This window comes from Apis cerana, linkage group LG16, assembly GCF_029169275.1.
Source record: "Apis cerana isolate GH-2021 linkage group LG16, AcerK_1.0, whole genome shotgun sequence".
NCBI lineage: Eukaryota > Metazoa > Arthropoda > Insecta > Hymenoptera > Apidae > Apis > Apis cerana.
In genome coordinates this window covers 105,278-119,282 of record NC_083867.1, presented here as the reverse complement: position 1 = coordinate 119,282, position 14,005 = coordinate 105,278, and the positions used below count along the sequence as shown (strand labels likewise).

The following is a 14,005-nucleotide window of genomic DNA, read 5'->3' as shown; positions in this document are numbered from 1 at the left end:
TAAAAATTGAAGAATAAATTAAAATAAAATTAATATTTAAAGTAATTAAGAAGTTTAAAAATAAAATGAAAAGTTAATCAATAAATTAAAAATTAAAAATGAAATAAAATTAAAAGTTAAAAATTAAAACAAACTAAGAATTAAATTTAGATAAAAATTGAATTCAACGTACAAAAATTTCGTACAAAAATTGATGGAGGAAGTGATTCCTAAATAATACCTAAATACATAAATAATAATGATTGGATTTGAATGTATTTTATCTCATGTAATTCATGCTCAAAAAATGAATTTTCTTTTATAATTCAATTTAATTATTGTTAGATTTTTGTTTTTAATTTCTATTACAATAATACATTTAAAAATTAATATTATAAAATTCTTATTCAAATTAATATTTTTACGCATTACAAATATAAATTAAATATGATTTTACATTATTTTTTTTAATTTATAAGTTACATTAAAATATTTTAAATATTATTTATTAATATTAAAAGTAATTATAATCATAAATTAAAATCGCCAACCAAACGAAAATAATCACAATATGATAAAATAAAATTTCTAATTTTTACTATATTAAAGCCTACTGAATTTTTATATTATTTTAATATATAATAATTTTTATTCAGTTTATTCAATATAATTTTATGCTTTTCTTCTGCTTTATTTGTTTTGTTTTTAATTTATTTTGAACTTTTATCCTATATTTTAAATTTTATTTCTTATGAATTTAATTCTAATGATGAATTTCTTATCTTTTTTTTAAACTTTGATATTTATTATTCATTATTATTATTAATTGAATTATATTTCAATTTTCACGTGATTTAAGTGAATAAGAATCCTCACTCAGCTAATCAGGAAATCGCTAAAGTTCAACATTTAGACAAATCAGTACTTATAGCATTAGTCTATTTGTCAAAAATCGTAGAGAGGAATTATATAATGATATATATATATATATGATATTTACTGGATTTAATGGTATAATTTATAGATCATTAGTGCATTTTTTAAATTAATATGTATTTTAAATCATTTTTTACAAGTATTATTACATCGAAATTGAATTGATTTTCTCGTTGTAATCAATAATCCATACTAAAAACATTCGACGTCGGATTTGAATTTAGTTATTGTTTTATTTTAACATTATTTAATCTAAAATTGATTTTACGGTTCTAATTTTTATTTATATTTATGCAGATTATCGTTTAATTAAATAATGAAAATTAAATAATTAATAGAATGATTTCAAAGATGTAATAGGTTATGCATCACAAGTTTAATGTAAATATGATAAGATTTGATTTATTTTAATAGAAGATAATAATTATTATTAATTTCTCTTGTTTTTTAATCATATATAAAATAATTAAATAAAAGTAATAAGACGAGATTGTTATCAATCAATTTGATATATATTTTCATACTAAAATTTCGTACATATGCTCATAATAAAATAATTAAAATAATTTCTATTTAGCATTCGATTTAAAGCTGAGAATGTTTCTTAATAATTATAATAATTCTGTCTGTTTAGAGAATAAAATATATCGTTTTTATATTTATTTTAATATTATGTTCAAGATAGAAAATATTTTATTTTCAGATAATTGATGATTCATGACTATACATCGTTCGATATATTTCGATTTGATGTCAATGTATATCTTCTTCCTCTTCGTCCAATTCGATAATCGAAATTACAGTGCTAGATATCATTCTTCTAAAAATCGTAATGCTTCGTTTCAGATGATTAATTTATCACGTAATTTCTTTTTATTATATTCCCTGACTATTTTACTTTTCCTATATATTGTTGTTTATTTTATTAAATAATTTATAATGTTATTTATTATTATATTATATTATATTATTATAATTGTTAATTCTTTCAGAAAAAATAATTTATTCAATTTTTTTTATTAAATTATTACCTTGTTAAAATTATTCATGAAATAAATATTATCAATTTCTAAAATAAAATTTGAGTTTCATTATTGGCTTATTTTAACACAATTATATTAAAATATTTCCAAAAAAATTTTATATATTTATTCTAAAAATTTTATTATTTATTCTGAAAATTATTAGTTTACTATTAGTTTATTATTAGTAGTTTACTATTTATTAAAAAGAAATTTCAATATGAATAGTCGTTTCAACAATCGTTCAACACGATGATTAATCAAATAAGCGGTAACATTTGATTTTTCATATGAAAAATATATACATTTTTATTTTTTTCATTATTATTTTTTATTGTAACAATATATGTTTATTTGATAAATAACTCATAATAGATATAGATGAATTGTTAAGAATATTATAATAAAAATAGAAAAGATTAAACAAATTACATTCTTATTTCGAATATTTTTGATTACGTTTCGAATATATATTAAAATTAATGCAATTATCGATTACGTGAAGAGGTAATTATCTTCATTGAATATTTTTCATCAATTTAGAATTTCATCTTTTTTACTTTTTATTTCTTAAGATTTTTTAAATTATATGTATATCTTCTCCTTCGTTCAATTCGATAATCGATATATATATATATATATATATATATATATATATATATATATATATATTATAATAGAATAAAATAGGAATAGAAAACGTTTTATTTTATTTATTAGCTTACATATGGTGTTAATTAATATATCAAAATATTAAAATTGAAATATTATTTTTAATCATATTAGCCATATATCGAATTTTATAAATAAAAATTAAAAGAAACGAATAAAATTTAAATTTAGAATATTATATATAAGAATCATATGTAAAATATAATTGTTTATACACTTTAGACAAAATAGATAAATTAATAAAAAAACGGAATAAAGAAATAAAAAAAATATAGAAATCATCCAATTGCATTTTGTTGTTATTTTTTTCTTCATTTCTCTTTATCTTAAACAGTAATAATTGTTCAAACATTGAATACATACAATTGTTGAAACATTGAACAGGTAGCACAAGATAATACTACAAGGGCAATGCTATTTTTGAGAAAAAAATTTAATAATTTTTCGCTTTGTATATTTAAAAACAATTCAATATAGCTGGAATATCAATGTAATCCTGGAGTTTGAGACTTTCAATCATGCCAATCTCAAACAGCATCGATAATCAGTATCATCCTATCTGAGAGGAAATATATGCTGGAAAAACCCTCAAATTCATTTTAGGAATTTTCTTTGGATTGAGAGTTGATCCACTGTGTTATTGGATAGTGTATCCCACTGAAGACCCGCAAGCTAGCGAAATGAATATAGGAGGCTTTAGAAGATACTAGCGTTTTGGGAACTTTCTGAATCTTTGAATCTTTTGAACTTTTAGAATCCTCTTTAAGAACTTTTTGCGCATTTGTAATTTCGCAATCTTAGTGATAACATAAACTGTCATTAACATATGGATTTTGCTTTTGATTATTTTATTAATTGAACTTGTTATAAGCGAACTTTGTAATAATTTTTATTACTATATATCATATCTCTAAGAATGGATTGAAGCTAATATTTTATTATTAATATTTTTTTCAATCTTTGAGCCAAATACTGAGACATTAACCGAGAATTTATAAGGTGTGAAGTATAAAATTTTTACTGTAAAAATTTGTTGTGCTGTTAGAGCAATTCAAAAACTTCAACATCTTTGAGATTACTACCGTACATCATCTTACTCAGTATCTGCCAGATATTCAACTTCAAGGACACTTTCTTTCTCTTGAACTGCAAATGAACGAATTCTGGGATATTTTCACGCAATATATAACGGACATATCAGTTGAATGATATCGTCTTGATCATTTTAATCTATCTTTACTAATCCATTTCTTTTACTAAATACAATAAAAGTACTACTATAGCCGCATAATACATACAAAAAATAGACACGTGCTTTAATTGAGTAATGGAAACCGAAACAAGGAATGTATGCATGATTCTTGCAGAACTTGCGGCAAGAAACATAATATTCTTCTGCATATTGAACAATAGAATACTAATTGATTTTGTAACATTGATTGTATCTCCGACAACAACAGACAAAGGAACAATGAATAAGAAGCAATATAAGACAAAATATCTATAGCCCTATCATATTTTTTGCTATTACTGCTGGAATAATAATTTTGTCCACGGCAATAATAATCGTAAAAGATCAATATAGACTCAAATACAAATGCAAAGTAATATTGGGTTCAGATTTTCAATTAAATTTTATAACTATAGTGCAATGGTAAAGAAATTTGGCTTATCTTGCACCGAATCGGACATATGCGTTGTGGGAATAATGGATTCCATTGTAAAAATAGCAAAGTACAATACAATAGCATGCGTTTAAAGTTATAATGATTTTCGTCGCAACATTTCATATTTTATTTTACCATACATAATTGGAAATATATCAAGATCATCATTCCGATTAAATGAGAAATTAATGCCATCTGAATTAAAATTCGCAGATCCGCATTTCAACAGATCCGATAGAATAGACATGATATTCGGCGCAGAACTATTTTGAATGAATTGCATTGAGTTCTAATAATCTTATTTTACAAAAAATCTAATTGAGATAGATTGTTGTAAGTAGATTCAGCGCTTCATCATACAGTACACAACAAGATTCACAGTCATTCATAATTCATTATTAATGACAAATGAACAATTCCATAAGCAGGTCTCAGTCAGTGGAAAAATATTATTGAATAAAGACTGAATCCATTTCAATACAGTTCTTACTATCTTCTATAAGATTTTATTTACATTGTATTTATTTGTTGACTATGCAATTGAAATTGCATTCAAATTAGATTTTTTAACTTGTAGAGTTGGTTTAAGACTGCATTTATATTAGACAGATTTTGATCGATCTGATTAATTAAAATCATTAATGAAAATAAATGAAAGAATTTTTATTATTTAATTAAATAACGTTTATCAATTTAATTTAGAAATATAGCTTATTTCAAAAAATAAAAAGCTAAAAAAATAAATAACCAATGAAAACTAAAGCAAGTAACTAAAAAAAATAATGAATTTTTATAACAAGTTCCTTTTAAAAAATTATCAATAAATATATAATATATAGTTAAAAAATATATAAAAGTATATAGTATATAGTATATAGAATAGTATATAGTATATAAAAGTATAGTTAAAAAATTGAATCATTTGAAGAACTAAATTAAAACTAAATCGAAATGAAAATCTTGCAAAAATTTTGAATATTTATTATATTATTATTATATTTATTATATTTATTATATTATTATATTATATTATTTTTTGAATATTTATTTATTATTATATTATATTATTATTATATATTATATTATTATATTATTATTATTATTATTTATATTTATTATTATATTATTATATTAAATTACATTACATTACATTACATTATATTACATTATATATATATATTTTTTATGTTCGCATTAAAATAATAATAAATTATATTTTTTTTTAAATAAGGAAGTAACAGATTATTCATTTAAAGTTTCTTAAAAGATAAATCCAAAATTATTGTATTAAATGTTTTTTATCTTATTTATTATAATTTTGATTATATTTTGTTAATATTTTTTCAAACTTTTAAATTATTATTGATAAAATCATTATTTATGATAAATCTATATTATTATGCACCATATTTTTTGAATTTTAATTAACAATTTCATGAAAATTTAAAATTAAACTAAAATAATGTGAAAATTATTCGATAGTCTGATACATTAAAGTGAATATCATAAAAAAAGCTGTCATTAATAAATGAATACTTACATATTATATTATACTTATATAGAAGATATCTGATTTTAAAAAAGTCAATAGTAATATTTGTTGGGAGAATCGAATGATTCTCCTTACTTATATATTTTATGTGAATATGTAATATGAAAAGAAATATTCAACTAAACATGCATTTTTGATTTAAACAATTTTACCAAATTTGAACTTCTTTTATCTTTAGTTATATCTTACGAAATTCGAAAACATTTTATGAATTTTTATAGATAATTTTCATTTCAAAAAAGTACTCTTCAATGTTTTTGAATATTGATAATTTTAAAAACTCTAAGCTAACTTATTTTTTAAAGAAACTCTAAACTAACTTATTTTTTATTTTTATTTTTTATTTTTCATAAAAAAATTTGAATTTTTAAAATTTTTGAATTTTCAAATCTAAATTTTTAAATTTGAAACAATAACTAAATTAACTAAATGTAATATATAAGATACAATAGTTTATTTTTAATTAAAACATTATCCAAAATAATATATGATTTTATTTAGCAAAATATAAAGGTTTTTATAAGTGATTTTATATTCTTTCTATCTAATCTTTCTATCTAATTAATAATTTGAATTAAAATCAAATTTTTAGATATACATTGAAAAAATTAAATTGCGTATTAAAATGTATATACTGATAACATTTTAAACTGAGCTATGATTTCTATTATCTATTTTAAAAAATCGAAAAATATAATAATCCTATTATTTATGAATTATGAATGATATATTTAATAAGATCATTCAAATGAATTAAAGTTAATTTAAAAAATCAATCGACTAATAATAATAATTAAAAATTAAAATATTTTCACATGCAAATGATATTTAAAATTATGTAGATATATGATATTAAAAATTATAATAAGTATTATAGCTATATTATGTAGATATATTTATTCATACTTTGTTTTATAAATGTATAAATGCATTTTAATTCAATAAAAATTTTCATATATATTTATTAATATCTTAATATTAGATTTAATATTTATTTATTTTTATTTTTTAAAACTTGGAAAACGAATATATGAACATTTGAAAGTAAAATGTTTTATTATATATTTTATTTATGCCAAAAAAAGAGTTATATTCATTTTGTGTCAAAAAAGACTTCTTATTTTTTATATAATTACAAGCAAAAAATTTGTTCTTTTATACATATATAGAGATAATTATTAAATTATTAAATTATCGTACTACATATTTAAAACATTTTTAAATTTCATATAAACATTTCAAAAATCATATAAAAATTTAAAGTTCTTATTCATTGAGGAATAAAAAATATAAGATAAAACAATGAATGAGAGAGAAGAAATAAACATCATTATGCAGATTTTAATAATTGATTCTTAATTAAAACTTGTAATTACAATAATAATCAATTGATTATATAGAATAGAAATTTAAAATAAATCATTTGAATAATTCGCTAGATGATGATAGTTTTTGCTGATAAAAAAAAATAGATTGAATGAATCAAAGTTGCAATTTTGACAGATAAGGGAAAATCTAATATCATTATTTTTATAATGATATATTTATTTTATAATGATATATATATTTTATAAGCATGGAGAAGATATAAAGATCAATTTTCTTTGATATAGTTTTTCTATATATGCATAATGCAGTTCAAAACAAATAAAAGATGAAAATCATTTAAAATCAATTAAAAATTAAAATAAAATATAATATTGTTTAAAAGATATTTTTTTAATACTTTGATAGTTTCAATACGAAATATAAAATATATAAATATTCATTAATATAGGTCTATTATTAATAAAAGTATTCAAATTAATGATATGTGATTTAAAACAATTGCAAATAAAACTATATGGATAATATTATATGATAAATTTTATTTAAATATATTATAAAATAATTTTTTTTTTACATGTTTTTATATGAATTATTTAGAAATAAGAGATGTCAAATCTGCAGAATATTTGTTATAAGAATATTATTCCTAATGTAGTGATCAAATGTTAAAATTATTTGTTTTGTAACTTTTGTATTAGAAAAAAAATAACAAAAAAAAAATATAAATATATTCGAAGAATATATTTATATTTAAAAAATGTTTATCTTAATTGATTTAAAGTGACCTTGAATGTGATTTTCATATAGATCATATATTTATTTTAAATTATCAAATAATAAATAAAAGATCTATTATTATATTTTTAAAAAACAAGATCATTAAAAACGAACATGTTATTTAGTTCATCTATATATCTAAATATTCTTTGAATATTACAGAATGATAGAACAATTTTTATTATAGTACAATATTTGTTTCGATTTAACGAAACGATCGTTTTATAAATAAGAAATAAAAAGAAAATACATATTTTGTCGAATAATGAATTATTTTATTTATTTTAATAGCAACTAGCACTTAAATAAACTTAATAATTAATTGTTAATAATCAGTCCAATCTATTTAATATAAAATCACTAATTTATAAATCTAATAATCTAATAATAAATCTGTAATAATCCATTATTCTTAGTAGAATTCACGCTATTTTTTTATTTATTAATGAACGTTGTCTTCAATCAATCATTGTCATTTAATTAAAATTATACTTAGAGTTCTTTCGTTAAATTACAATTCTTGCAAGATTAATCTTATCCATTAGAGATAAAAAAGAAATAAAAAGAAAATACAAAAGAAAATTAATCATCATATTTGAATTATTATTATGATTACATTTAGAATAATTTCTAAATAATGAAGTTTTTTTCTAATCTAATTTAATAAATAATCTAAATCTAATTTAATATTTGAACGAATTTTTTTTTACATAAATGATAGATTTGAATTGTTCGCAAAACTCGTAGAAATTTAATTCCAATTTTTTTTATATTCTAATAATTTTAAAATTATAATAAATATAATATTTTGTTAAATTTACTAATTTTTAATCTTTTATAAAAATATTACAGTATTTTGGAATCTATTTTAATTAATTTTTTCATGATTTTAAACTTTTAAATTAATTAATATTTTGAAAGAAATTTTAGATTATTTATATAAATATGTTTATTTTATTATCCTATAAAATATATTTCGAACTCATTGTTCAAAAATAAAATTTCTATAAATTGACAAGAAAAAATGTTAATTATACATTAATGGAAATTATAATGATGTTCTTTAAATTTCATTATAGATTATTAATAAATTGATTATGTTGAAATAAACATAACATTATCGTTTGATTGTTAATGAAATCATGCATAATCATAATATAATTAGGATTATATGGATATAGAAATCATTGACATATTTTCATAAGAATGACAATTAATATTTAAATGATTTTCTATAAGTTAATATGAAAATTATTAGATTAACAAAGAAAACTATGAAGGAATGCATTAATTTTTTAGTTGCTTAAATTATTATTTATTATTTTTAATAATCTAAAAGATTCCTTTTAGTAATTCATATAATGTTAAAAAAATTAAATTAGTAAGAATCATGAAAATTTCTTTAATAATTTAATGTAACATAATTAGAAAGTTTATTTTGTTATTTGAACTTTACTTAATTATTTTAGACATATGATATTTAATTCTAATATTATTTAATTATTTTACGTGTATATTATAAATAATATAATATTCGATTGAAAACAATTTTCGAACTTTTATTTTTACTACAAATTTTTTTATATATATTATTATATATTATTATTTATATTATTATATATATATTATATATTTATATATATTATATATACATTTAATATATTAAAAAAAATGAAATTTAGCCAAAAAATTATTTAATAGTAATATCAAAACAATTTCTAGAAATAATAGATTCCTTTTTTTCACATTGATAGATAATTAATTAAATAAAGTTGATATAAAATTATACAAAATTATACAAAATAGTAAGTATTATTAAATTACCAAGTATTATTAAATTAATTGAAAAATTAATAAATTACTTTTAATAATTTTATTCTTTTTATTTAATTTTATAAAATTCTTTATAAAATTCTATACTAATAAATAAAATTTTATTAATGAGTAAAAATTAATAAACAATGTAAAAAGAGAAACAATAATTGAGGAAAATATAGTTATGTTCCTTTTTCTGTGGAACTCTACAAAATCATGACAAAGTTTATGATATTATACTATACTCATAATTTTAAAACTTTATTTATTTTCCCATATTAATTATACTTATTTATACTTATTACAAATCTTCGGTTAAATTACTTATTAATTAAATTGTTTCAGGACGTGGAGTATCCCGCATGACCGTGACTCTGGTAGGAGATGGCGAAGACAGGTTGATCATCATCTTGATCCATTAGCAGAACATAGCATCAAGGAGCAAGAAGGATTCTAGGAGATGTTAGTGCTTCAACAAGAGGGCAATCTTCATTGTGTTATCCACGACAACAGATGATTGCTAGATTGTTTCAGTAAATTGCCACTGTATCGTAACAAAAAAAGGGCGGAACTACTGCTCGATATAAAATGAAAAAGTTAAGAAGTCCATTCAAGTTTCTTTCTCTGAAGTTAGAAAGGAAACATAAGTCAGTTAGTCGTCAGTGATGCGGCCAACAAATTATGATCATCGCAACAGGAGCAGTAACGAAAGCGAAAGATCGCATTTGAAGAATAATCGAGTGAAGAAGCAATTATTCCTTATTAACAATCTTTTCATTTCGATTTGAAGATTTAAAACGATGAGAATAGATCGGAATCAAAGAAGAGGAAACAAGAGGAATACTGAAAAAATGACGGAATATATCGAGAAAAAAGATCAAAGAGAAGGATATGAATATCGGAAAGCTAATATAAAATCGTCAAAAAAATAAAAGAATCGACATATACTTATCCAAGTGAAGGTGAATGATAAGAAAAGTAAAGAGGAGGAGAGAGAACAAAAGGAAAAAGAAAAGACAACTGGTCCTTTATCAATCGTAAAAAATACTGGATTCGACGAAGTAGACAAAATCGATATGAAGAGCATGTTGCATATCAACTGATACGATTTCCAACAACGATTTACTGAAGAATCAACGATACGTAAAATGATTCATCGATTAACGAATATGTAATATGTCATCTTTGCAAAACGTAAATGTGATTTACGCTCAAGTATAGATCGACAAGAAAAAAGGCGTAAAGAAGTCATTTCGGATAACGACAAGGGTCTTGAAAGAAAAGATTAATCTTGAAAGAAAATATTCCGAATAAGAATATTGTAAAATGGAATTTCTCTTGTAATAATGAACTGCAATGTAATAATGAAATTAATGTTCAAATCTAAATATGAAAAAAATAAATTCATCAATCATTACGTTGGAATGAGAAATTACGCGAATAGAAACACACGAAACGACGCCACGAATTAAATAACAGGCGTCCATATGACAAACCTGAAAAAGTATACATCCATAGTATTTGTAGATATTTTCGGTCACGGTAGAGCCAATAGTATAACTGTTAGACAATGAATAGACAACAAAATAATAACGAATTTTCTACTAGATGATTCTGAGCAGAATATCAAGTAAGACATTCGAATTAAGCACGAGACGAAATCTTTTTAAATTTAGATTCAAGTCGAAGCTCGCGGACAAAATAACAGTACGAAATAACATACAAAATAACATGCCGAAGAAATCTGAGCACAAGATCGTTCCATTTTCGATCACTCCAAATCACGTTGTCTCGTCTAATTACATTGCATGAATACGTACATCACGCAGCAACAACAATGAAAAGAACTATATTTTTGAAAAAAAGATCTACGAAGACAATAATCGTACGAATACAAAAAAAAGATTACCAATAAAATTCCATCAGATGGAATACCCATACCAAATCGCGAAATGAGTACAGTCGAAACGAGAACTAATAAATATAGAAAAAGATATATTGTTGAGACGTGAACGTACGAAGATTATGCGGATGATTTCAAATCATTTCTTAATGACAGAAATAAAACCAATCCAGAAAATCATTATTTATGTAGAACTTTTGTTAATTCTTATAAGCCACCTAATCCGAAAAAATCATCGTTATTTATCATTTTCGAACCGAATCCAAGGAAAACAATTTTCTTTCTTTGCCTATAATCGCAAAAAAATTCATCATGATGAAAAGAAAATTTATAAAAAGCAATGATTTTTCAAATAAAGATATTCAATCGAGAGATGAGTACCTCCCTAAGAAAAAGAATTTTGAATTGATCCGATATAAGTAAATATAATGTTTGCATGAAATGAGAATTCACGAATCTAAGCTGTAAAAAGTGAATATACAACTAAATCGCACATAAATTATATAAACTAGAGATGTTTGTCGGTCTTTTTTAGATAGTCCCATTATGAACGGGCGGAGAGAACGTTTACGAAAAGATACTTGTACAGAATAACGATTATACGAAGGACAGAACAACGATTACCGATATATCTCAAATGACGAGTAGCCAATTCGAATCAAAATACTACAAAGAAACGCGCATGACTCAACGAATAGCAAGAATTTGATTCACGATGATTATGATAGTTCTCAGTCGAGGATATGCATCGATTGCGGAGGATATAATTCAAGTAGATTTAGTACAAATAAATAATACAATTCCGATATTACGACCATTTGATCCATTACGAAACTCATCTAGAATCTTAATTACGACAATATGACGAAACTTTATGAACATTGAAAATTGGACGAAGATTCAAAGAAATCTTTACGAAAATCCCGCAATCAATTGGATTATTTCGACAATTTGAACGCAGAATAAGTTAAGGCGTGAAAATGATTATTGGACGATTAGAACCATTCCACAAAAATCCAACAAAATCGAGAACTTATCACAATAATGATAAGTCAAAACACATCTAGCAAGACATCAAAACGCTTACTGAACGCAAACATCGTTTAGTTTAATAACTTTAATCGAAAGGATCGTTTAACTGATTCCGGGATCGAAAATGTTTACAAACTAGTAAGAAATCGATAGAAGAGAACAAATCGAATTTAAGGACAAAAGTTTTGTTATAAGACAATTTATCAAACATGAAAAATAATATAAAACTGAAAACCTCTCAAGAAACGAAAATATGATAAATATACTAATGATACATTAAAATCGGTTACCATGAAATTACCGTCAGGTGCGGATAAGAAATACGAGAAAAAGGTAGTAAAGAAGAGCAATACGATGAGCAAAAAAAAACAACTGTTTAATAAAAAGTAAAGAAAAGTAAAGAAAAAGAAAAACAAGAAGAAGCAAGGAACAACAGCAGTTGGAGCTTTCATGGATGATGATTTAAAGAATATCTTGAATATAAAGAATATAAGAGGTGATCAATTCAAAAGTATGAAAAGTACGCGAGATTTGGGCAGTGACATCAATCAGATAGGAGAATTTTTTAAATTTTAATATTTTTATCACAATTAGGAAATCTTCACAAAAGTATCGTAATGAGAAATCATTAAACATATTTTAGTTTGAAAATAAAATTTCAAATTTTTTCTTGTTATATTTATGTAAAATCTTTAGAAATCAGAAATATCTAATAATTGAGGTTTCTTACTGCTCTCATACGTTTACGTCATATCTAATTATATATGTACAGTAGAAAATATCCGTACTAATAGTTATTATTTAGGCTTATTATAAGGCTTAAGTTTTCATCATAATTATAAAAATGTTTCCTGATTTATTGTTGAATTTGTGAAATAGAAACAACTACAAATGATGAATTTCCCTGAATAATTCAATAAAAATATATCTCAGATAATAATGGGATCAATATATACTTATAAAATCTAATAAAATCTAATAAAAAAAGGTTATTTTATAGAATATAAATGTACTTGTATTTATAAATATTTTAATATTTCTTTGAATAGTTTAAATTTTTCAAAAGTAATATTTGAATTTGGAATGATCGTAATTTCGCTAGAATTAAGTTATAAACATAAAAGTTATAAATTAAATAGAGAGACGATTTGTTACTATTGCATTCTAATTGCTATAAACGTTATATGATTTATTAGAAAAATTTTTTATTAGAAAATTATATTGAAATTATATATTTATAATAAATACTATATTTCTGATAGAAAGATTTTAAAATAATAACAAGTAATATTTTATATATATTATATATATTATATATGTA

At 21.4% G+C, this 14,005-nt stretch overlaps 1 protein-coding gene across 4 annotated transcripts in view; it reads left to right on the top strand.

The window, feature by feature from the left end:
• Nucleotides 1-13,207, top strand: part of LOC107995580 (protein maelstrom homolog) — a 278,703-nt gene extending 265,496 nt beyond the window's left edge. For all 4 annotated transcript variants that reach the window (XM_062086238.1, XM_062086234.1, XM_062086223.1 and 1 more), the window contains one exon: nucleotides 10,095-13,207. Coding sequence is in view for 1 of the 4 variants with exons in the window: in XM_062086223.1 (XP_061942207.1) it covers nucleotides 10,095-10,171 (77 nt within the window). In the remaining 3 variants the exon portion in view is untranslated. The remainder of the gene's footprint in view (nucleotides 1-10,094) is intronic.
• The last annotated feature ends 798 nt before the right edge of the window (nucleotides 13,208-14,005 follow it).